The 27,445-nt window shown below is 37.6% G+C and overlaps 1 protein-coding gene across 10 annotated transcripts in view; it reads left to right on the plus strand.

Annotated features, from left to right (window-relative positions):
- Positions 1–27,445, plus strand: part of LOC133463903 (neurexin-1a-like) — a 301,928-nt gene that overhangs the window by 8,677 nt on the left and 265,806 nt on the right. For 5 of the 10 annotated variants that reach the window (XM_061745671.1, XM_061745673.1, XM_061745676.1 and 2 more), the window contains exons 3-4: positions 13,292–13,309; positions 15,109–15,138. In XM_061745671.1, coding sequence (XP_061601655.1) covers positions 13,292–13,309; positions 15,109–15,138 — 48 coding nt within the window. Of the gene's footprint in view, positions 1–13,291; positions 13,310–15,108; positions 15,139–16,250; positions 16,299–27,445 lie in introns of all 10 variants that reach the window. The other 5 variants (XM_061745667.1, XM_061745669.1, XM_061745668.1 and 2 more) reach the window with 2 other exon arrangements.

The raw sequence follows: 27,445 nt of genomic DNA on the forward strand, positions 1-27,445 counted from the left end.
GACAGTGGTCTTACCTTTTGGTATATGGTGTAGATATGGTGTAGTTATTTGGATTTACAACAGCTAAGCAGCTTTGTTCATTTGGTGTGTGTGTGTGTGTGTGTGTGTGTGTGTGTGTGTGTGTGTGTGTGTGTGTGTGTGTGTGTGTGTGTGTGTGTGTGTGTGTGTGTGTGTGTGTGTGTGTGTGTGTGTGTGTGTGTGTTATGATTACTGGTTTACTTTGAATGCCCATTAACTTGTGTATTTGGTAGAGAAAAAACTATTGTTGTAGAAGTGTGGTAATTCCTAAAGAAAACTTTGTAAAAAAAAAAATGCCACAGTTCTAAACGGCAATTAGGTCTCCTGTGTTGCCCAACCAATCAATTAATAAATCAACCAACCAACCAACCAACCACAACTTTATTCATAAAGTGCTTTAAATGTGCCACAAGGCAACCCATATACTGTACAGGCGAATAGAAGTACAACAAAATTAAACCATAAAATACAAATTAAAAACTGTGATCAAAGTCAATAAAACAAACAATAAAAGGCAAAAGACAATGCAAGGGCTGGCCTTTTGATCGTGCTCGCTGGAGTTAAAAGTCAGTGTAAAAAGATGAGGTTTTAAAAGAGATTTAAAATAATTGAAAGTTCCGGCAGACCTCACAGATAGAAAAAGACCGTTCGACTGTCAAGACCTGGGAACCGCTAAGAGCATTAGATCTTTGGATCTCAGGGCTCTACAAGGACGATGACTATGTAGGAGCTCAGAGAGATAAGGAGGTACCAGACTATACATTTAAAAGCCAAGAGTAAAATTTTAAAAACTATTTTCTAAGAAACAGGCAGCCAAGAGAGGATTGGTTGACTGGGCAACAGTTAACAGAAGTTAAGTTGTGAAAGTTTGGGTGAAGTTACATGACATACAATAGAGGCACAATTATATGACAGCCAATGTGGAAAGACAAAGGGATTACCGAGAATGTATTTGCTCAGTTTCACTGCAGAAAAACAAACAAACCAAAAAAAAAAAAACAATTTCAGAGAGTGGCTGTTCTATGAGACTTGTACAGCCAATGCTGCAAAGGATGCTGGGAACCCAGCTTGGAACAGTACACTATTGCCAGAGACAAACAGCCCCATGTAATGATAAAAGGGACACCGACAATTCAAATTATGTGGGGGAAAAAAAAATCTTCAGAGATTTTTTTATGCAGTTACTGTTGCAGTTACTGTTGCAATGATAATGTCCATTTGTTAATTTCTCCTGACAAGTTGGTTTTCATTCCTTGTATGGTTCAATTAACACAGTCTGACCTCCCCGAGCTTTTATTTTGGTACTTGACGTTACTGCCGGTGTAAATATTAGCTAAATATTTAGTTTAACCGAAGAAATTTAGGTTTAACATATTGATTTAGATTTAACATGTACATGTAATATTTATTCTTAGGTTTAGATTTAATGTTTAGATTTAGAGTTACAAGTTAGATTGATATTCAACATCTAGCTGTAACATTTTTTATTTAGATTGAACTAATACTTGTGCAAAAAATGTGCTAAAAAGGTGACTTTTGAAAATTCTCCTCACTTTTTAAATCATGATTTGAAGCTAAGTGACAAAAGTTTACTCTTATTTTCAGTGTGAACTGCTTTACAAAGGGCGCCCCAAACATCCAAATGTTGGAGTTTGTTACTAATGGGGCAGCCAATTGCTGCAATGGTTGGCAGTGGAATAACCGTTCTGCTTCTGGTTTGCTGTCTGAAATTACAGTATATGACTACAGAGGTAAAAAGGAATTCTAGATAAGCCATAGTTTAGGGTACAGGATTTCCTCTGTGCTTCCCCCTTAGGGTGAGGAAGGTAACGCTATGTGGATGACAAATGATGATTGAGTTTTCATTGGCGATTGAGTCTTCACACCTTATGTAAAAGAAATTTGACTATCTTGACTACAGCTGGGCCACTATCGCTTTAACTTAGCACTGTCCAGGTCAATTTCAGTCTATTTATTTTGGCATGAACAAACTGATTAATTCAAAGTTACATTTCTGTTGAGTTTCAGGCTCTGGCTTTGAGCCTGAAATCACTACCGCTCATTGTGACCCAGGGTGCATCCTCAAGGGTAACTCAACTTGACACGCTGAAAGCCACAACAGAAAAGAAAATTACATACGTTTGGTCATCTTCATTTTGTGATCCATGCTTTGATAATAACACAGGTTAATTTTGGTTGACTATTCAGTTAGGATATGTTGATATAATTTATGATGATTTCCAGTCTACTTTGGACTTGAAATTTGGATACATTTTTAAAAAGAAAGAAAAGTGGCCATACACACTTGTTGCATTTATCAGTCAAGGAACCTAAAAAAACATCACTATTTAAATGCACATGAGAAGGTTGCATAAATAAATATATTCCACAAGATTTTTGAGTTTCACATTAAAAAACAACCCAATACTCTAATTTGCCTGCCAAGGAAGTGCAGAGGGATAAACAAGAAGCCATTACTTTTCATTGCTGATCATGATTACTTTCTATAAAATTGGAAGATGGCTCTCTGTGGGAACTCTTAGATTTGCGTCAATCTATATGCATAGTTGTAAGTGAAAATTAGACTTAAGAAGTCAGAATTAATGAGCATCCCTCCTGTTCACATATGAATTAAACTGCTGTGCTATATACTGAAGTCCATAAGGACATGTATATCTTGAATGAGCACTCTTTTAAATATGTCTGGCATCATGTCACAAACGATGTGTCTGGGCTATATCTCTGAATGTGTCACTCTGTCCGTGGGCCTACGGCAGCATTCACTCAGACAAAAGCAGATTAATAGTACACTGCTGTCTCTGAGTCCAAAGACATATATTGGGATCAAAAGATTAGAGGGATTTTTGTGGAGGATTTTTGCCTTGTTTAAATACATTTGCTCTTGACTGTCAAAGGGTGTTTGTGAAATTCTTTGACACCAAACTCCTCCTTTACAGGGATTCATCCCATAGTACAAATAAGCACATTGAAGCAGTCATATCTCAATCATGTACACATACACTCAAATTGAAGCCATAGAGTATGTTTCTTCATGAAGCAGGTTAAGCTGGTATAATAAGATTTATCTTTTACTGATCAAATGTTGCTAAATGTCAAACGCTGCTAGGAAAATGTCATATGAGGTATGGCAGAACTTTTAGCTATAAACAAATCATCCATCACAAACAATGCCCATAATTATACCTGTATTTGGTACATAGCGACCATTACTTGATCATATATATCTGTAAATAGATATGCAATTAAGCTTCTGAACTGTATGAGTTGGTGGCAGGAAGAAGATTTTCTCACTTTGAATATTAATAAGCTTTGAAGCAACGTGTTAGGTGACTTCATTTATGACAACTGTCTGAAATGTTAAAAACAAGTGCACATGCATAATTTGAAGGCTGTAATGCTAATAATTGAGAGAATAAAGAAAGATTTTTGGAACTATTGTTATTCTACACTCTTTAACTGAGTGAATATAACAATTGACTTACTATAAGTAAATTCAATGAAAGCATGATCATTTGAAATTGTTTATTTAAAAATGAAATCCCTTCCTGTTTTGTGAACAGCAATTATTTTTATTGAGATTATAAATTGAATAACTATTTGATTTATTTTTTTTAAATCAGATTTTCAGTGGAACTTTAATTTTCCATACACGTATTCATTATCTATACCCAAGTATTACAGATCAAGGTGACACGAGAACTTTGATTCTACTGTTCTTTTTTACCATTTATAATGGAAGAATAGGTGGCTTAATGTTAACTGCACTCAAAGCTAAGCTGCATTTAATGCTCAGTGTGCTTTATTATCAATATTAATTTTTCCTTGAGTTGATAAGCCACGCTTCAGACCAGGATTTGTCACACACCAACAGGGAAGGAAGTGACAGGTAGCTTTACCTAAGCAGCCGCTGTACTCATTTGGTTACGGTGACATACATCGCGGAAACCACGAGCTCCCTTAACAATTACATTAAATACTAACTTGCAAACCTGCAGTTCTTACTGATTTCTTAATTTTGCTGTCATTCCTTATACTCCTGCATATCTCAAAGATTTACTCCACATCTGTATTACTATCCTAGACATTGTCAATCCCAGGATTAAAGTTATTAGAACTCCTCTATAAGCTGCTCTGATTATCCTGTTGGATCATTCCAGTTCATAAGATGTAAAATAATGGAGATGTCTTCAGGACATCTGCTCACACAATCCTCTCTGACTGGTCTATCTGTTTGAAAATATCTTTGGACTGCAATGTCCACACGCCATCTGTCCTGATAGTGTCAGAGTAGCTGCGCAATAAGAGTAATTAAATCATAAAAACTAGCATTGTTTGAGTAAGTAGTAAAATTATACACCCACTTTCTATGAAATGGTAGTTTTTGCACATCTGTTTCCCATGAGATTTATTAAATATTTAACTATACAATACCCATACAGTTGAGAAACTGCAGCTTTTCATTATCTGGCAGAGAGTTAGATGAGGCATGGGACCAATCTAATCTGTGCCCATTAAATAAAAGGCTATGAATGCAGTGTAGTATAAAGAAACACAAACAATAGAAACAGGAAGGAAGAGAAAAAAAAAATCTAAAATTAATTTCATATTTATTGAATATGTACAAAAAAAATAATAGGAAGAAAGTTAATTTTGTCAGCCTTCAAAGATCATTTCTGTTCCCCTAGCTTGCTCCTCGTTAACCTTGTTGTGACGTATTGGGGTGTCATGACAAATTTTCAGACACTAAGTGTCTCTAGAGTCAATGTATTGGACACTGTACTGTTTGGCAAGTCCGGTACTTGTGGGGTTATTTTATAAAAAGCTGACACAAAGAAAGAATTGCCCTGAAAGTGTTGAGTGTGGCACCAATGACTGACTCGTTATGTGGAGAGTGGAAATTAGCAAGAGTATAATTATCCACAGCTGTGGTAGATATCAATTTCCATCAAAGTGGCTGGTCATTCAGTCCACTTCCTCCCTCTCCACCGTTACTGTTGCTTGAGGAGGATAATCAGCGAGATGGTGCAACACTGCACTGTTAGACAGATGCATTACATTTAAATGATGATACAAACAGATGAGCCCTCTCTTACACACATTAGTTTTAGTTTTATTCTAGTGGTGTTGGCCATTTCTGCAAGGCTTTTACATTTTCCCATGCATGACAAACAACCTTTTCGCTATTTTTCAAGTTTTGAAAAATACTTAATCTTGTTTGAAATATTCTTTGAATTCTGTGTGAAATAGAAGTGAAAGAGTAAATCTGACAATTTGCAATTATTCAAATATCTGGATGGAATTGAAAACTGTACAAAGGTAGCATGTTAAGTGATGTCCCACCCTCCTTCAGTTTCCCTCAGCTATACCTCCCTCGGAGTTATGCTTTCCCCAGAATCCCAACCTCAACCAACCTCCACCCCACACCACCTTACCATGGCACATTCCTCCCAAAAATACAGCATATTTTTGAGCAACAACAATACAATATATATATATATATATATATATATATATATATCAGTGTTTGCGATCATTGATTCGAACAATGGTTTTGGATAAACCTGCATCACTTAATGACTGATTATATTATGTAGGTTACCAACATCATTACCTGCATCGATTGAGCTATGGTTTCAGGAGACACTTACATACCTGCGTGATTCTAGCTATGTTAGCTGGTAAGGTTGTCAGCAACAATGGTTTTTAGAAATGCACTCCTGGTCTGTTTTAATTATCTCCACCTGTTTCACATTTGTCCATGATGTCTTTTCATAGGACCCATCTTTCCTCCATTCGCTGCTAGGTCATGGTCTCCCTGCCCATCATTAGAAATTGTTATTCCATAATTCCTTTAATATTTCTTTTTTGGATATCATATTTTGTGCAGCACTCTTGACATTTTACAGTTCTCATCTCAATGTTTTGTCCATGTCCAACTTTTGAAAATGGGCTTTGATTATTTTGTTGCCTTTTGATGTTCTTTGTTAATTAATAGGAATAAGGGAAGACTAGTATGCTATGGAGATAATTCACTGTTACAGTCAACCAATTTTACACATTCCTTTTAATACAGGCATTATTTAGCCTGTGAATACTGGATTATAATCTGGTCTAGAGTTTTGGGAATGGTCCACAATCTAACAATCAATATGGGATCATCAATCATTGGAGTGCATTCCTACTTGGACTGTGTTAACTTTGTCAATAAAATGTGAAGTTTGAAAGAAAGAAGCATTTATGCTAGTATTTATGATCTAAAAGGCCCAATTGATTTAAATTGTGAAAACATTAGGATTTCACCCTTTAATCAGTGGCCAGTAGATGATATGAAAACTCTCATTTTTCTGTGTCATTCAGAGGCTGTTATAAATATTTGTATACTACTTATTCGAACAGAACTTTGAATATCAGGCTTCAGGAATGAAACTTTGTACCTAGTGACCTACTTTTGTAAAACCGCACTGGCAAGCTGAACTAGAGGTTGCATCTATTTAAAACAGAACGTAACTGCTTTCATTAACAAAGTGTTGCTTAATAATTTATAACATAGACATTTCCACATATTAAATCATTTAGTTATACTGATTATACATTTAGAGATTTCGGTTCTAATTCTGCCCTTTTTCAGTGACCATCACAAACTAACAGAGCACTGAACCGAATAAGCATAATGCAATGACCCAGAACAGCGTCCTATATATAGTGACTGCTAGAAGTAAGAATGCAAAGCATTGTAATTTCCAAAACAAATGTAAATTAAACAAGAACAATTTACATTTGTTTTGGTTTGTTTTAGATCTGATGAATATTATCACACTTTATTATTGACTTTGCTGTTACTGCACACAATCTTTGAGTGAAATGTCTTGGTAAAACATGTAAATGTATTTCCATCTTCTGGATTATACTAACATGAATTAGCTTGCGTGCAGACCAGGTGCTGGGTGGGGGTTGTTAGCTTATTTGTGATGGTATGCAGCTGAATCTTTACCCAACCTTGACAAATACATGATTTGACAGCACAGAGTTTCAGGATTTTATATAATCCTTTAACATTAGTTAGGATTAAGAAGACCGAGATGACTGTAATAGAGAGGAAAAAAAGTGGAGATGCGTTACTTTTTACACAATAAGGGTTTGTTTTTAGGATAGACAACTGAAACAGGGATTGAAAAAAAAATTCCAACAAACAAAAAGCACAGCAAGGTTGATGACACTAAGAATAGATGACAAAAGGTTGATTCAGGCAGAGAGGATTTTTCTAAAATTGTCAAATGGCGGAGAAAATCTGAGTTACCGGTACATCAATAGCGGTAGTGGATATTGAACATGACACATAATCATTTATGAGAAATGTCACCCACACCCCCTTCAGCCTGCTACATTCAGACACGCTGCAGGACATATATGTGCCTTAGCGGCATTATGGCCAGCTGGCTGATGGAAGTGTGTATGTTGTTGTATAATAATAGACTGAGAACAGCCAGTTTTTCTGTCCACTGTATGTGCTGTCATTTTGGCCTTGAACTGTCACCGTTTTGAGTTCACAACCAGAGGTTCAAGATTTGGTAGCTGTGCCGGAATGATGAAAGCATGAGGCAAAGTGAAAATAATGTGGATTTATAGATTTATTTTCTGTCCTTGCTTTTTCCTTATGCCGTTGCACACCAGATGTTTCCTTCAGCGAGGCATCATCTTGAATAGTCCTGTAATTAGACTTCACAAGCCTTACAATGTGTGCATGATCAACAGTGTAAGACCATCACCACTGCAGATCGTCTGATAGACAGTTGAGTGCATTTTGGTGTAGTATTACCAGCACAATAGCACTGGGATCACTTTGTCAAGGGGATTAAATGGATTTATGACTCTGGATTAGAATATAACCAGCTGGGTACATTTGTGAAAGAAATGTGAGTGTGTTTGAGACAGAAAGTGATTTTATTGTTTTATTTTTTGGGGGGGGCTTGATTTAATGGTTCCCGTCAAGTGATACTGCTGTTAAAGGAAAGCTTCTTTTCGTCTGGACACAAATAAATGGAAGCTCATTTATTCTGGCCCATGAACATTGCTCAAATTTCAGATTTCTCTACACCACCGACACAGTAATCCCTCATCATATTCGGGGAGCACCTTTTTGGCTGTATTTTAAAGCATCCCAATCAAAAAATGATGTTCATATTCATTTTTGTGAGTTTTAAATTTATGTAAGGATAAAGTACCTACATCTGATTTGTTATATAAATGCACTTAACGTTTCCTCTACAGCTGTATTATATGGAAAAACATTATTAGTATGGACTTCCAAATCAGGTTTCATTTGATAAAAGGAAGGGAATCAATGTTAACTGCATAATAACCTTATACACAACCTAAAATGTCAAATTAAATGAATTAAAATTAGTGTAAAATTCAGAATACTATAACATTACTGCTTAAAAAGTAGAATGTGTCAATTTCTTTACAGTATTGATATCAGTAAATGTTTCTTTCACTTTTATCATTTAGACTTTGTGCAGCTGTCAGCTTCATGCCTTTCAAAGTGCCTTTTTTCTGCAGGGTGCTTCTCATCATCAAAAAAACCTGTCATGGAATATATGCATGTTTGTGGACCCTTTAACGATGGAATCTCATTTATCTAACGGCCATGCTCTTTGAATTGGAAATGACTCGCCACATGCGCACACATTTCATTCAGTCTAAATTAAACTATTCCAGATCAAATGTACACAGATCCATATACATAAATATAATTGTGTACAAATTTCTACCTTGGAGGGCTTGAATAAATGAGGCATTATATGTAGTTAGAAACACTTCCATTAGAAAGCATGCATACAGAATTTAACCTCACTGATTTTTAAACAATTGACGATGTGTTGAGTAAAAACATATTTAACTGCATGACATTTATTCAAAAAATGGTTGTTTGGATCAATTTTGTGCACGGTATCTGATTGGAAGGGGGAACCAGTGGTGTTGGTAAGTTCTGGGTCAAAATCAAAACACTTTAATGGGAAGAAACCATTTTGAAGAGGTAGGACATTTTTTTGCTGTAGACATTGAGATTCTAATCAGGTTGCATGGTAATAATTTACAGTAAGATTTTTTTCATGTATTATTTTTTGTTACATGTCTAAATATAAAGTGGGCATGCTAGTGTAATGATACTTTGGGTCTGTCATTATCCAACTCCACATGACATCATCTCAGCTATTTTTTTTTCTTTTTTATATTCTCCATATTCTATATCTACAAAGGAGTGTGAGGGCCACATTTAGGGAGAAATACATTTTAATATATATAAGAAAAATACAAAAATTTTACAATAATAAAGTTAAAAAAATATTAGATTTGCTCTAATGTTGGTGCCATGATTGGAAATACTCACCACTTTTCCTAAAGACAAGGGTCTCAGGATCTGATAGTATTTAGGCCGATGCAACAAGCTGATTCTACTTACTTTTTGTGAACAGATTGCTAATTCATCTTTGTTGCTTGAAAAGCCATCGTGGGAAGGTATAGAATACTGCCATGCATCTTCCTTTTTGTAGTACGTACCTTTTTGGATTGAGCTAGCTATGTAGTAGTAGCGGTTTTTATTTAGTTTTATTTTATGGTGGAATAATATAGGGTATCATAGATATTTATTATCAGTGTACATTGTGCATTGAAATTGCTCAGTAATCAAGGCTGTGGTTTACAGAGGGGGCGTGAATGTTGCAAAATGTAATACTAGCAACCTTGAAAGCATGGAAGGAGCCATTAGGTGAAAGGTCATGAGAGCTCTGTTCAGTCAAGGAAGGAAAAGTTTGAGCAGCCATGGCTGCAGCTCTGGAGTTTCCTTTTTTCCCCACAGAATTGATAGAAATTCTGCAAAGAGAGCTTGAGAACCAGAGCAATAACAGAAACAATTTGAAGATTCATTGTCTTGGATGAACAGCTCTTGATAGTCATCCAAACGACTGATTTTACAACTCAATTGAAGATTTAGAGCTATGATATATTGGAAATGAAGGCCTAGTTTGCCAGTGAAGTGTGAGGAATGCTGTCAATAAAAATCTAATGAGCATTCAAGGATATGTAAATAAAATAAAAGTTTCTCCCAGTGCCCACAGCCATGCTATAGGAAACATTATCTCAAAGGGGGAAAAAAAACATTTAAATTAGGGGTGTCAAATAATAATAATAATAATAATAATAATAATAATAATAATAATAATAATACATACTATTAATTAATAATAATAATAATAATAATAATAATAATAATAATAATAATAATAATAATAATAATATTTTTTTAATCTCTAATTTTACTTTTTCTGTGTGTGAGTTGCCTTTATTTTGAAGATGTGTTTGGGGGTGGAAAACAATGATCAGTCCCACTTTGAAGCAGTGTTCTGCCAATTTCTGCTGCTTTGCCAAAAAATGCTACCTAATGGTTTTCTTGTAGAGCTACAATTTTACTGTGTTTTACTCCCTAACCCACTTCCTTTTCCCCCAAATGGTCCTTGTCACTTGCCAGGCCGTTATTGTAAATAAGAATGTGTTCTTAATGACCTGCTGGTTAAATAAAGGCGAATGACTGAATGAATATGAAATAAAGCGATAGAATTGTGTTTTTTTTCCCTCTTTATCATATAATGTTCACAAAGTGTAATGCAATTCATGTCATGGGTAGTGTATTTTGAAGGATCAAATACTCAACGTCCCAAATTATCAATTTTACATCGTGCAAGAAATTATGGGCAATCAAACTTTGAAAATCGACTGTGTGCGTGCGCAGAACCACAAAGTAGCATTTCTCGGCAGGTATCAAGGATTGGCAGAACAGCGGACACTGATTGGCTGTCCCTGTGTGTGGGCGTGGTTATTCGCTGGTAGCTGGACAGGTGGGGGCGGGGCGGTGAGTAGCGGAGAAGAGACGTGAAAATGGAGGAGCATGTGAAAGTTGTCGGTGAACGGGGAATTTACATTTATAAAACGCCCCGACGCCCCATTGATAAAGGTAAAGTGGTGTTTTCTTTGGGGAAAGGAATTTGCTCACAACCGAAGCAGCTCAAGTTTAGACACATATGTTGCCACAGCTACGCTTTTCAACGAACTAGACCAGTATAATACATCCATGAACTAGACTCGAGGAGAGCACCGCGCGCATGCGCACATCTGCGACAGAGAGGCCGGCGAATGTTCTTGTCAAGTAGATGTAAATGGCTAGGACTGCATTTGTTCAAGTCTGATAAAAAAACAAAAACTTTATAAAGCCACTTTTTTTGGTTATATATCAATATTTTGATCTGCCACAACAATGTAATGAATTTAAAGGAAAACACCTCAAGTTGAAGCCTTTTTTCTCAGCAATTGTTGGTGAGATTAAAAAAGAGAATAATTAAATTAATCAATTACAAATCTTAACTAATTAAACTCTATTTTTTTTTTATCGCTTGACAGCACTACTTTAAATATTCCACAAACGAAACACGGTTTCTTGTTTCGGTTGTGGTTTTTGTTGCAGATTCCCAGTGCTCGACGTGTGACTCCGTGTGCTCTTGCCCCCCCCCCCCCCCCCCCCAAAAAAAAAACGGGGTTTGTAGGCTATATATATTAAATATAGTAATAATGCACATATATATGCCTTAGGTTTTTACCGGCAGGGTATCAACCATTAATATGTGTGCAGACAAGGTGGAAAAAAATATATATTAAAATGATTACTTTGTAATAATAATGTATTAAATCTAAAAAAAAGAATAATACATTAATAATAAATGTGTAGTATAACTTTGAGATGAAAGTTGTAACTAAAGAAAAAAAATCATTCAAAACAACACATCTGTGCAAACATTTTTTATTTTTTTTTGCATATTCTTTTCAAAGTCCTGGTACTTAAAACAATGTGGTACTGATGCACCAAAAAATAAAGTATCCCCTTAGTTGTGAATCCTACACCTAACTGTAATTCTCATTTTCTAACAAAGACAAAAATGTATTTTTTCCTCATAAAGTTCCAACCTTATTCCCTTATTAATAACTTTTGTGTCATACAGCTGCATCTTAATTCCAAAAATATTATGACTTAAAAATTTAGATTAAAAATGTGTTCCCATAACATTATGCCTCATTCACAAAATAATTTCATTTCCCCTCAAGGTGGCCCTAAAACTCTCCGTCTCCAATTTTTTTGTGTTAATATTTACCCACTGAATACTGGATTGAACTGCTAACTGATTATATTATTCGCTTTTCACAGGCAGTATATACGGGCCTTTACACATTCTTATTTGGTTATTTTTTGCACGTGTCCAGTCACATCATTTTGTCAAACCAATTTCTTGCCCCACTGGTTGCATGATGTTTACGTCATCTGTTTTTCTATTAGTTGGGCCACAGATAACAAAATTGCTATCTCTGCCTTATTTATTACTTTTGACAGACTTCACATACCAGATTTTCACTTCCACAAAACTCACCTTGACTGCCAAAATTAATGTTAGGGATTTTTTTCTCTCACTTTAGAGACGATGTCCCTCTGCATTGCCAGTGTATGCTCACTGGTTTTTTGCCTTCAGTGATGTGAGTGAATCACATTAATGGATTCCCAGGATTATGAGACCTCCCACTGCCTGTTCTGAACCATTAGAGGTGTTGCTTTATCACTGCCAATTCTGATTATTTAGGCTACCTTCTCTTGGATTGCATTTCATCACATGAAATGCATTCCAAGAGAAGCAGTTTTTAATTCAAACAAAAAACGCAGGACATAGAGTCTGCTTAGCCTGTTGAAGAAAATAGGAGTAGGAGTTGCACGAAAAGTCAAATAAATAAAATATTAAATGAAGCAAAGAGAACAGAATGAACAAGCATCAAGATTTTGAGCTGTTTTCTCCCTCGCCATCTCAGGCCTCAGGATCAATACTGGTTCTTAATCATTTAACTGTGATGCCAGTGTTTGAGACTTGTGTGAAAAAAAATACTTCTTCACTGTTAGTTCACTCATCAGTTTAAACTCTCCAGTATTTAATGTTTATTAATGTATTTTTGACCAAGAAAAGTGTGTGGGTATGGGGCAGCAGGATTGGGAAAATTAAGGCCTGTGCATAAATCAACATTTCCTCTCCAGGGCTACAACAGATCACATGCATGTGATGTTAAAGCCTTGCATGGCGACGACATGCAATGGCCAGTTCTAGTCTGCATGCTGCTTAATCAATATCTTCCTCTCTCTTTCTTTGCGTGTCTGTGCTTCCAGAAGACCACCCTACAGAAGGTGGGTATTTTCATTGTTGGAACTAATACAACCTTCGTTTTGTCATTATTGCTGTTATTGTTTCATTTTTTTCATATTATTATTATTATTATTGAAGCTCTTCCAATAAATGAGTGGAAACATTGTATAGTGGTGGTGACACTATCAGTGTAGCTGGAGTGGTAAGTGGGATTGATTAGATTAGTATTGTTTGTTTATTTGTAGGTGTGTGTTTGTTTTTTTTATTCCCCTTTTTACTTTAGTTTTTTTATTTAAAACTCTATGCAAACTACATTTATTTTTTTGGTTTATAGCAGAAGACTAAAATTGGATTTAGCTTTTTTAATCTTTTGTCTTCGTTTCAGCAGCTTTGAAGTAGTGCTGATGAAACACTTGTGCTTGGATTTAATATGCTAGGCAAATTAACACCTAATCGCAAACAGCGCAGCGTCCATTTTTGCTTGTGGTGTCCCAAAACTGCACTAATCTGCAAACACAGGCATTACCGGCTCATTTCAATAATGGTCAAAGCAGTCTACCAGGACCAGAGCAGATATGTGATGAGTTGCAAAGTAGCAGGGATGTTAATGATGAAGAGCCTGTAATTTACCAACAATTACAGACGCAGCAGTCTTGTAGCAGCACAGGGTTACATGTTCAGGTAAAATTTAAGATGTGCTCCTTTGGTTCATATTCAAAAAGAAGGGTTATCAACTCTACTTTGTGAAATAGACTCCTCATAGCTTGACTCTGTCTTGTCACTGCAGCCTTGCCATTTGGTGCCATTATGTCCTTCTGCAGTGCCTTTCAAGCTCTATTTTCAGGCCCTTAAATTTAAACACTAACAATGATAATTAAATGCTAAAACAGAGTTTGCTCCAGACGTGGAACAATGTTGATTCTGTCACTGAATTGATAATTTAGTACTTTCTTTCATTGCTACTATTGAATAAAAAAAAAGTAAACATTTTAACCCTGATTTTTAGCTAATATTGAAACCAAGATTGTTTGATTTACCAGATTAACAAGATGGAAAAAAATCCTGTAAATATAGAATAAAGAAAATTCAGGTGTAAAACTCATTGAGTAAAAAGTGGCTAATATGAAATACTATTGATCAAAGCATTTGAGTATCAATATCAAATAGGACAAAACAGAACATAGTACATTTGTTTGGCCTCCTTATTTATATATTTTTTAAACTATACTAAATACATGTATACAAGACTTATGAATTACTTACTTGCAAAGTTCTTCTCACACTGTTGAATTCATATTTTTGCTATTTTTTGTTATTAATCTCTTCTGGTTGGTAATGATATCGTAAGAGTAAATGACAGAAACCTTAATTAATAATATACCGTCTACAGAATGCCTTTTTCTCCCTCTGACAGCTCTCTTTGTATTAAGATTCCATGTGGAATAAATAACGCTGTTTAACTGCTAAACAGAAGCAATTATAGTATGGCACTTTTAGAAACAATCATGCAAAAGGAGAAGAAAAATGTGTACAGATTGTTCTTTCGGTGCTCTAATGGGATGGTCGTCGTGCAAAGAGAAAGTCCACCTGAACTTAAGTTTCTGAAAAATGTATAGTAAGTTGATGATGATGCATTGCAACCTGCTTTGGTTGACTAAATGCTCATCTGAAAAACCCTGTTTGTGCATCCTCCTCTTCTCCCAGCCCTACTTTTCCCTTATCCCAACGCTCCTTAAGTAAAACAGACATCTACTCTGAAAGAGATGCCTGCATGTCAGTGTCATACAATCTCCCCACGATCCCTTGTTCTCTGCTGATTGTGCTCTTGTTTTCCTTTAAGGTCTGGCACACCTGATGATGGGCGACCAAGGTATGGGCTTTGTTTTTTACCCTCCCGTCATCAGTCCATTGTTCCTATTGCCCCCATTTTGCTCAGAAGTGTGTGTGCCTTTAACTTCTACGCAAGCTTGAAGCTTCAGATATGGGCTGCTGTCACTTCTATTTTGAATGACCTCGGTGCCTTCCAGTCCCTTAGTTACCGTTTCATCATATGACCCCTTTTTAAGCTCATTGCTTTCTCTGGGTTACCATTTCATTTCTCTTTTAAATCATTCTCAATTACTGTACCTCCTCTTGTGTAGTGGTAGCGGTTCAAATAATAAGATACTTGCATTAACCTTGATTGTAATGCATGATGGTGGAAAATAGCTTACTGACTTTTTCAACTAATCCTCATCTGCCGTCACTTCAGTAATGCATGTTGCAACATTTGCACAGATGCTCTATCTATTCTATTTTCATCTTTCCATTTGTTTAGTACTGCATATTACCATCATACAGTAGAGTCAAGATGTGAAGTATTGCGCTTATTTTCCACTTCCCATTTCAGCCAGCCATTTCCTCTCTTTATATGTGCACATATCTGTAGCCATCAAGCCTCTCTCCTCCAACACCTGTCCAACACTTATTGGTGTCTGCTCTCCCTTTGTTCCCCCTTTTTTGTTCTGGAATCTGCTTTCCTCATGGAACATTTCATCAAATCTCATAGGTAAAAGTAAAGGTACTACCCTTTTTATTCATCTGAATTCACTGAACTTGTGGCAGTGTTTCTCGCATTATATACTCATGCCTAATGATGTATATAAAGTCACAGGCTTTTTTTAAATTGTATTTTCCAATAATTAAATTCAAGGTAGGTGCAGCTTTGGATTCACATGTAAGCTTTGTCATCTGCTCTGTTCTTGATGCATTGGAATTGTAAATTATGGATTCAGGTGGGAATAATAGGTACACAATGGTTGGTACACCAACAACACTCAGTGTCAGACTTATTTATTTTCTTTTTTTTTAATTGTGGATTTTGAAGTTTTGTGTGAGGTTTGTTTATGGTTTTTTGGGCCCCCCGTCCTGGCAGTGATCCTCACCTCTTCTGCTGTGGGGTAAGTGGACTTCTGATCTTTCCCATTTGACTCTCCTCTTTAGGGCAAAGAGGGGAAGTTTGGCTTCTAAGGTCCCTGCTGAGCATACAAGGTAAAACTTTCATTCTTTCACATTGATTACAGCAGTAAACCTATATTTTGAAAGAACGAAATGGTTAGAATAGGTTAGAATAATGCACTTTAGTGGTAATATGTTTGGACGGTGAACTGTAGAATAACACCCATCAATGCAGAATAACTAATAGGGCTGGACCAGATTATTCAGATTTTCATTCAATAATATTAAAATATGTTTTCCTTTTTTGATTCCACAAATAGTTGAACTGGAAAATGCAACTGTCAGCATTTTACAGTGTTTAAAGCTTCAATAGTAATATGATACAATCTTTGTCTGGCCGCAAGCAGACAGCACTCTGACTCACTGTAGGCTGTAAACATCAGCCGTAGTAATGTTTCAGTTCACTTTGGCTGTTAAAAGGAAGACAACATGCCCACTTCCTTAGCTGTATGGCAACATTTAAAATCCATTGTTGAAGACAAAGGCATGCTTTCCACAGTGGCACAACCGCCATAAAATAAATAAAAATAAAATAAAGGAGAAAAAAAATCAGTTGAATAGAATCAATTACTTTGTAGTATAGAGATGTCTAAATTGGTTCTTTGAAATGCTTGTTTTGTTTCATTCACTAAGTTGTTCATTTGGAATTTTTGTAAAACCTCTAATTGTTCTCTGTCGGGACTCAAACTCTCATCAAAAATGAGGTTGGAGAATTACAGGTTTACAAGATATGTTGCATAAGTTAAGTCCTTAAAATTAAACTGAGCAAGTCATAAGTTAGAGCCCAATCTCCCAATAGGATCCCAATTGCTAACAAGCCTCATTTGAAATAATCAAAAGTTCCTTGTCGAAAATTCATCGAATTCTACATGAATTTCAGTCAAATGCTCACTCACTCACTCACTCACTCACTCACTCACTCACTCACTCACTCACTCACTCACTCACTCACTCACTCACTCACTCACTCACTCACTCACTCACTCACTCACTCACTCACTCACTCACTCACTCACTCACTCACTCACTCACTCACTCACTCACTCACTCACTCACTCACTCACTCACTCACTCACTCACTCACTCACTCACTCACTCACTCACTCACTCACTCACTCACTCACTCACTCACTCACTCACTCACTCACTCACTCAGGAGTTAGCTCTATTTGAGTTTAAGAAAGCCCAGTTCCTGAATTTTTTGTTTGCATCTTAAGGAGCAGGAACATAAATATGGATACCATTATAAAGATGAGTAAAACAATAAGACCAGGGGTGCCAAAGACCTTTGCACAGTACTGTAGTTACTTGATTTCTGTCATATATAATGTATAGAAGAATACTTGATAGGTGACCTACCCAGGGTGCACCACTACTGTTGCCCAAAGGCAGGTATAAATTATAGACAGATTGATGAATTATAACAGATAAGGTATTTCATTTGTTATGATTATAAATTTATACATTTATATAATTTACATTTATATAATTTACACAAATATATATAGAGGGCCAATTCATGGTAGCTGCACTCGTGTCTGGGGTCATCTGATTGAACAGTAGTCACTTAACATCCCTCCAGCTCTGTCAGAAGCCTGTTGATGTACTATTCACCAGAGGAAATGTATGTGAGGATACACAGATTTTTTTTTTCACTGTTTCTTGTTGTCCTGCTGGTAAAGCAGCTCCTGTCCTTGATGATGTAAATTAGGATTACAATACATTATCTTACTGATGTTCTGTGATTATAGACTGAAGTTTCAGGACGACTTGTATCTGATTTGTAATATGAATGCAACGTCACATCCCCAACTAGTATGCACACATGAATGGGGAAACCACTAATTGCCCTAAAAATGGTGTAATATATAGGCCTACATATATGTGCTTCATACACACACATAAACATTTACATATACATACACAGCCATCTCCAAAGAAGAGTTCATACTGAGTCAAATTCAGTTCCTCGAGACTCAGCCCAACGACTTATCTACTTACATTCTTAACTTTAAGATAAGTCAAAAATGTATAGAATCTTAGACTTTGATAGGGAGACCTAAACACTTGCACGCTTGAAAAAGACACAAAGGAAATCAACCTCTTCATCTTACAAGGTAAGTGTCATCTCAAGGCTCCAACCTGAACGCCAACCTGAGCACGCTGAAAAGCGATGCATAGTTTAGATTTTGAATCTCATACATGTTTGACATACAATAAATGTGATTCCACTTTTTTGCTGGATAAAAGCGTCTGCTAAATGACAGTAGTAGTAGTAGTAGTAGTATGGATCCTGTGCCAGGGCAGTTGTTGCTAATGTTTGTGTTAATTGTTTACACTAGTCAACAAATCAAAGAATGAGAATACCTGCATTTTAGACCCATTTGATGCTAACTTCGCAACCTGCCCAGGTTTCTGCTAAGCTGTATCAAACACCCCGTGTGGATGTGGCAGAAGGCAGTCCGCAAGGGGAGATTGAGATAATGCTGATGAGGCACAAATCTGCCTTACATGGCCCGGTGCTTCTTCCCTTGGCAAGATGCCCCTTGTGTTGTATGGTGTAGAACCTGCTCAATTCAGTCTGTCCCTGTGTGGTCACAAACATATATCCCAATTTGGCTGTTAAAACTAGGAGTGAGGACAAACCCTGCATTCATTGTCTGATTTATGATTGTGAGAATATTGTGTATTATGTTAGCCCTCCCTTGATATCCGTTTGTGTCACGTTAACCACTTGTATGGTTTATCCTCTGTTTCATGGCCAGTCCTTTTGAGGATAGGCCTATGTGTGCAGCACAGTCCAGCAAAAGAGGATTCCTGAAACCTTGTTGCCAACCAGCTCTAGAGAGCAGAGCGCACAGTCGGATAAGTTATAATACCAATGGCACACTAATCACTTGGGTATTTAATTGCTGTCATCACAATAAAATGTCATGCGCAGCTTAAGAGAAACTACAAGCTGTGCAGACAGGCTTACAGGTGCAACTGGGCTATTTCTAAATTAGTATAGTTCCTAATGTAATTGCTTCCACTTTCTAAAGATGGAAATTGTCCTTTTTCATTATAGTGTGCACATTTCAGGGGATTTCCGTAGCATGAACAAGTGAATCCGTCTGTTGGTTGCTTTTATATATAAATGAAATGGATGTTTAGAATGTACTACACCTTTTCTAGTTTATATTACAAAAAGGTGACACATATGAAGCGTTTGACTTTGTGTCCCAGATTTGAAGACTACTTATGCTTTCAAATGCTGGTTTACCCAGCATGAGCTGACATTGAAAATGAAATTCCAAATTATATAATGCGACAATTTTACAGCCATAATAGGAGGTAATAGGCTGTTAATATTAGTCATGTTCTCACACGTGCAAATTGTGTTTGCTTTGTGGGTGATAAAAGTCTACATAATGAATGTCAGAGCTAAGATGCATGCATTTTTTATGCTTTTATGAAAGAATCCTAAACTAGATGACACAGAACCAACCCTGCCATTAATAATTGTACTAAAATTTTGGATAGAATATGTCAATAGATAAATATTATGTAACATAGGAAACAACAGGTTCAGATATCTAATCATAAAACCATTAACTCGATTCAGTTCTGGTTTCATGTAATCCAGTCCATGTGCTTTTAACCTTGAGGGAAAGCTATCTTGTAAGGAGGTGTGCTTATGTTTGTACTTGTTATGGCATGGTACGGTGATGGATAGCACTTAAGCTGGGATTCAGCACAGCTCAGTGAGTAAGCAACATTGGAGTCTGGAAAGGTCAATGAAAAAATAAGCATTGAAAGAGCTTTGCTTGAAGTACCATATGCAGGATTTAAACGCTCATTTACTTTAAGACCAGCAGAGTAAGATGGTTTATTGTCCATGTTTATGTAAAGTTTGACGATCTCTGTAACCGCAAAGGTCAGAATAAAGCATGATTAAATTTGGAGAGTTTCAGCACTTCATGCCTCAACTCACACTGCTTAAAAGTTGCTGCTTGGTTATAGACCTATAAGGTTATATTTACATACAGTTTTATTTATGTGTGTGTGTGTTTCTATTTTACTACTACTACTTTTAAAGCTAATAGCTGGTTGAATCTCCATTCATAGTAATGACTTAAGATAATCGCGCTTCTCTGGATCAGACCTGTACAAGGTTCAGGAGGAACTTTTGGATATTCCTCTTTAAACAAGTGCCTCAGCTCATACAGATTTGTAGGATACTTGAATATCTAATATCTATCTATGAAAGGCTCTCTTGAGGTCATTCCGCAGTATTTTGTTGGGGTTAACGTCTGAGGTCTGACTAGTTCCTTTCCCACTATAGAGCCAGGCCAGACCGATTGCTGAAATACTATAATTGCCCCTGGCCTCACTTCACATGCAGAAAAATCACTCCAGTCCCAAATGTTAAGGAGATGGCGCCGCTCTGCTGCTCCTCTGACCCGCCTAATAATATTGCATCACACCCCAATTTCTTTTAAAAATTGGAATATCTCTAGAGTGATTAAATGATGAAAATTATTTTGCATGAACAAACTGAACTAAATCACTTAATGAAGTAATCCGTACATGTCCACTTCACAATTCATCTGATCCCAGTTGTGAACGAACCAGCTAGCAGAGACTGCACAAGACTGAAGCAACGTCACTATATCTCTGTTAACAAATTACTTTGGTGAATTATCACCCCATTGTCCACCAAGCTAACGGACAAAGTAGTTGAAGATCATGATTTAACGCAAGATAATTACAGTTGCAAAGTTAAATCATAAAAACAAACTCTTGAATTCCTTGTTGTTTTTTTAGTTCATTCACTGAATGTACTAATATACTCTAAACTGAACCTACTAACAGCCAACAGTGAAGGTGAGTCCTGAATGATAATCAATTACTTAAACCAGTGTTTATGAGCTGAATCAGGAACCGCTCAGTGTTGTTTGAGTTGAAGACAGTCAGTTTGAGAAGAAATGGAAAGTTTGCACAACAAAGGAAGATACTGTTGAAAGCACAATGAGTTAGAGTCATAAAGCAACGACACGCATGACAAGAGAGGGCTATACAAGCACAAGCAGCACAGAGCGGGCAACAGAGTAGATCCTGAGTTAAAGAAAAAGCTAACTAAAGTCAAACTAAAAATTAATCTCTTGGACAAACATTAACAGCAGTTGTAGGTGAAGCAAGACCATCATAAACGGAGTTAACAAGTATCGGATCCTAACAATGATCGGAGCAGGAGTTAGGTTCGCATTGCCGGCAGTAAGTCAGACTTCTTTCCAGTGCATGTTGGACTTCGGCAGGGCTGCCCTTTGTCACCGGTCCTGTTCATAATTTTTAAGGACAGGATTTCTAGGCGTAGCCAGGGACCGGAGGGGATCCGGTTTGGGAACCACAGGATTTCATCTCTGCTTTTTGCGGATGTTGTTGTCCTGTTGGCTTTATCGTGTTGGGACCTTCAGCATGTGCTGGGGCGGTTTGAAGCCGAGTGCGACGCGGCAGGGATGAGAATCAGCACCTCAAAAACCGAAGCCATGGTTCTCCACCGGTAAAAAGTATGCCGTCCCTTCTCCAGGTGGGTGGAGAAGTCCTACCTCAGGCAGAGGAGTTCAAGTATTTTGGGGTCTTGTTCACAAGCGAGGGAAAGATGGAGCGTGAGATTGACGGACGGATCGGTGCAGCGTCCGCAGTTATGCGGTCGGTGTACCGGACTGTCGTGGTGAAGAAAGAGCTGAGTCGAAAGGCGAAGCTCTCAATTTACCGGTCAATCTATGCTCCCACCCTCACCTATGGTCATGACATTTGGGTAATGACTGAAATGACAAGATTGCAGATGCAAGTGGCTGAGATGAGTTTCCTCCGCAGGGTGGCTGGATGCTCCCTTAGAAATAGGGTGAGAAGCTCAGTCACTCGGGCGGAGCTTGGAGTCGAGCCGCTGCTCCTTCACATTGAGAGGAGTCAGCTGAGGTAGCTTGGGCATCTGTATCGGATGCCTCCTGGACGCCTCCCTAGGGAGGTGTTCCAGGCATGTCCCACCGGGAGGAGACCCCGGGGAAGACCCAGGACACGCTGGAGAGACTATGTCTCTCGGCTGGCCTGGGAACGCCTCGGACTCCCCTCGGAAGAGCTGGAGGAAGTGTCTGGGGTGAAGGAAGTCTGGGCATCTCTGTAAAGACTACTGCCCCCGCGACCGGGTAACGGATAAGCGGTAGAAAATGGATGGATGGATGGAGTTAACAAGTAAATAGACTTTTAAAACAGAGATATGCTGAATTGTTGAACCCCCTTTCCACCTTGATGCTGTCTTCAGCTCCTTTCAGTATTGCTTGGCTGCACAGAAAAGTGAAGCCATAAATCAGGGGTCAGCTATGATGCTCTCTTATGCACTGAACGTGACAATTGGAAAGCAAATGGCTTGGCTCGACCTCAATATGCCTGGCTTCGGTTCGTTACTGGGAAAGCGGCTACTGGGCCACTCCAAAAGGCAGATTCTTTTTCCTGAAGCCATTGTCTGGTGGATTTACTTTGATGCTTTGCATGATTGTCCTTCTGCATAATTCAACTTCTACTTAACTTCAGCTTGTGAATAGCTATCCTGACATTCAGTGCGCTTACATGCACATCTAAATCAAGCTATTGGCAACAATCTAACTAAGGATTAAACTGAAGTTTCCAAGAAATCCAAGTATACATGCACGGCATACATCAATTATTGAGTGAAGTGCGTTCAACTCTGCGATGCTAGGTGGTGCCACACGCACTTTTGCATTGCCGTTCCTCCGGTTATTTCTTTGTTGTTCGTCTTCTCCTTCTCCTACTGTGTTGATATTCTGGCTTTCAGAAAGGAAATCATAGGATCATCTCCTGACATTTTTTGATTATGGCAGTGCAATATGCTAGGTCCCAGATTTATTGTACTGTTTCCAGCTTTTACAAAGTATATAGTGGGCATGCTTAAAGCAGCATGAGGCTCCTTTTAAGAAATGACACTCATTAGCGCCACCTTTGCCACAACGGCCGTTGGGGGTACTGCAGCCAACAGCGAAGCCGGCACGGGAGAACGGGGAGAACGCGCATGCAGCGTCATTTGACGTCACATCCGCAGGACAGCGCGGGAAATTCCGGCCCGGAATTGCAGCCCATTTTGCAGCACACAGCCTGTTCAATGCAACGGAGAGATACACTAGAGGGGCTCATTCTTTTTGGTTTGGAACGCTTCATCTGACATTACTAGAAAACTTAAAACTTATACGTAATTTTCATAAATCCTGCCTCAATCCTGCCTCATGCTCCTTTAAAGGATTTTTCTTTCAGACTTGAGTGGCAGAAGCATAAGTCGAAACGGCATGTGTAAACAGGAAAACCTTCTAACGCAACCTTATGTGGCTGCAGCATGCATTTTGTCAAAATAGCCACTTAGCAGGGTCCACAACAGCTTTGGCCTTTGCCCCCCCATGTGAGTTTCCTGTGATCAACAGAAAAGCCCACATAGAGCCCATGTGATTTAATATATATGGGCTCAAAGCAGTTTTGCCATTGCAGGCCCCCCATCTGTGATTTCAGACAGCCCACAGAAAAAAACACTTCTTTCTTTGGTCTGCCCACTTTCAACTCACAATTTGATCGTACTGGTGCTCCATCTGGGTCCCCACATCATTGAACCTGTACATGCTCAGCATTTCACATCGGTATTGGAACCCGCATGGGCCCAAAAGGGAAATGTTGCTGGGACACTCAAAAAGAAAACACCTTGGAAAAAATAAATAGCTGCTTGTTTACACCTGACCCAGTGCTAAAAAGACTACACTATCCCAAAAATAAAGACCACTGAACGGAAATGACCTTATATGACAGCTTCATTCTATTGAGCGTTGCAAGATCCAGCTCAGGAGAGAAAGCATCTTGGCATTTTTCTGTCCCAGTCCCATATACTTCCAGCTGTGTACGAGCTTTACATGTGAAGGTTGTCAACAGCAGTTGCTGCCATTGCATCACTTTTTTCAAAACTGGGAAATATGTTTTCAAATAATAGAAAAGAACAACAACAGAGCCCCTTTTGATTGTGAAAAAGAGGTTTTTGCTCTTTTACACACTGGCTTCCACAATAGTTTGATGTTACCAACTGGCTCCACGCCACTGGTGATCTGCTAGTTGATGCGTGACAGTGATAGACGGTGATAAACAGATGGCTTGTTCAATCCATGCCAACTATTTTTCGAAAGCGTTTGCCCTTTTCTAAACAGTTTCCAACAACAACTTTGCAGATGGTTGTGTATAACAAACCGTCTGGCTCGTCAGGTTAAATATAGTCTCACACAGGAATCAAACCGAAGTCTCCTGTTTCAAAGTCTTGCAAATGTGATGCTTCACAGCCACCCCCATGGTTTTTTTGGCCTTTACACATCAATGGAGCAAGAAAATTGATGTGTCCACCAGGATATTGGAAATTGTGTGTCCAAAGCTGGTAACTGACTTTCCATTAATATTATTTCCTTGCTACTGGCAGGTAATTTCAAAACATTTCATGCCACCACCACACAACATGATTATAATAGTGGTTTTTTTTCACTTTATATTCTTTCTGAGGTCATGATGCTGTGGTTCCAGGTGGTTTTTGCCACCACCTTCCCCTTTTCCTATATAGTTAATTTGACGAGTTAATCAGTTTACAGTTAAAGTTTGTTCACTGTCCAACATATGCTTGTTTACACACACAAGTCATTCAGAAATACCACCTCTGACAGAAAGCAATTGGAAGATTTATTTACAATATTTTTACTCAGAATTTCTTGTTGGCTTTAAGATGTCCGTGTGTGTGTCATAAATAATACTGATCGTGGAGGAAAAGTTATACGAGTTGTGGGAACAGTCAAATAATAGAGGCGATTTCACTGAGACAGTATATTTTACTGTATTTGTATTATTTACTTCTTTATCACTTTTATAGTTTTGTATGAAAATTAGAAAACTGTCCAGTGAAGTTTTTTTTTCAGTTGAAATTATTCCCATAGGTTGAAAGCTTTAACCTGAGACATCAGTGTAAGTGTTTTAACAGACATTTTCCTCACCTTTTATCGGAGATAATCAGGCCATAATTAAGAAAAGCAAGCTGCCCTTTAGAGAGGGTGGCACAGGGTGTCTACATAGCCCTGCCAAAGGCCACATGCAGACTTAATAACACCTTGCAGTAAGTGGTCATCTGCACTGTCATCATGTAAAATGTCAAAGGAAGCCAACTGTGATTTGGACACAAAAAACTCAACTTGATGCTCCATAGGACTTGAGCATATTAACACAGTTGTACATTTTCTCAGACGCTTACTCATAACTCGTTATGCCTATGTTTTTTTTTTTAAAACCTAGTTTACTCCTTTTTTTGGTTACCAAGATAGGCTTCTAAATATTAGAAGGAAAATCCGTGATTTCAAGAGAAGTGTGAAGCACACACTTGCATAGTCTGACAGTTTGTCATGTTAAACAGCTCCTTAAGAGAAATTCTGAATGAGTGAAAATGTTTAGAATTACCAGGCATGTGTCATACATTTTAGCTTCATATTTTAATCTTATGTAGCATTTCAAATCTTTGCTGGTGTCTTTGCCCGACCCTCATTTTTGTAGGCTTAAGCAAATAATCCAGTTGACTGACCTAATTTTCAAAGCGCATCCCTTTGCACAACTGTGAATGAAAAGGAATCAGGTTTCTTTTTGAACATTTTTTAAAATTCTTATCTTGAATTTTAAGTGGAAATAAATGAGTCAGGTGCCGCACCCCATCATTTTGTTCAGCAGCATGTACCTAAGAGCTGCTGCTGTTATTGTTGCTGGAAAGAAATGACAACACCAGACCCATTAAGAAGGTGCATGTATGTGCGTTAAGTCAAGAGCATGGCGCTGACATTCTGTTAAAGGTAATTTCATACATAATCACTCAAATTTTTCCAATAATAGTGCGAGAAACAGGATTAATTCTTAGCAGGTGGTGGTGAAATAACTGTTTCCATAATATTTCATTAGTAAGATCTGAAACATTGTCATTATCTGATTCCAAGTGCAGGTGATGATCCGTTCTGATTAGTGGAACACAAACATCAGAGTGTAATGAATTGAAAGGGCCGGTTCAAGATACATAATGAGACATTCAAAAATAACAGAGTACTTATTTGCATACTGCATGCAGACTTTTATCTTGAGACATTTTGGGACGTGAAATAACGTTTTATTCACTTAGTTGTGTTGATATATGGTTTCTTTTAATACAAAGACCTTATCAAGATAGGTAAAGAACCACCTGAGGAAAAGTGAGATGAGAGTATTGTTGTCGCTGAGGCTCTGAACATCAGCTCTAGTGTGTTTAAAATATATATGGATAAAATAATTGAGGCATGTTGCTGCTTGATTTATTTCTCTGATTGTCCGTAAGTTGGTTCAATACCATCCATGGGCATTTGTGTCTCTGCTTATTGAAAATATGAACAGCTCCTGGAAAATTAAAATATACAAAGAGATTTGAGCCTCATTTGCATTTTCCTTGTGATTCAAGCTATTTATGTGATCAAATTTGCATTTAAATCTGAAACATGAATAATAGTCAGACTCACAGATGTTATATATGAAAACAAATAAATATGTTCGCACTGGGAGGTAGTTGCATTTGTAAAACTTTGTAAATATTTCTTTTTAGTGTGTTCATGATCACTTTATGTGGATAACTACTTGTTTTCCTTGTGTACAAGTTGAACTCTTTTGAAAATTATTTTAGTAAGGGAAATTAATTATTTTTTCTTAGATCTTACTTATTGGACCTTTTTTAAAACACGAGCAGTACCCAGTGTATCCTGATACTTAAATCCATCAGTGCTTGCTGAGGGTAATAGTAGTTGATAGGTCACTGTGGCAACATGTTTTGCAACCGAGAAAGGGAAACCGACTTCTTTACCATGCAGAGGGAAAAAAAGGCTTGTAATTGCCTGGAGTGAGATTTCTATATCTTGACATGGCAGATTGGCAAGACTGCACTAAAGCTCCACAGATTAGTACTTTACCACAGATTCTCCTCCTGAGGGGGAAGCAGGAAGACACAGAGACAGAGTGAAGGACTTAAAGCAGACAGAGAGGCATTTAAAGACTGAGCAAAAGGAAATGGGCACAGAAAAGGAGAGGGGCACTTTGTGGAAAGAAGCATGATT

This window comes from Cololabis saira, chromosome 17 (genome assembly GCF_033807715.1).
Source record: "Cololabis saira isolate AMF1-May2022 chromosome 17, fColSai1.1, whole genome shotgun sequence".
In the NCBI taxonomy this organism is placed as follows: Eukaryota; Metazoa; Chordata; class Actinopteri; order Beloniformes; family Belonidae; genus Cololabis; species Cololabis saira.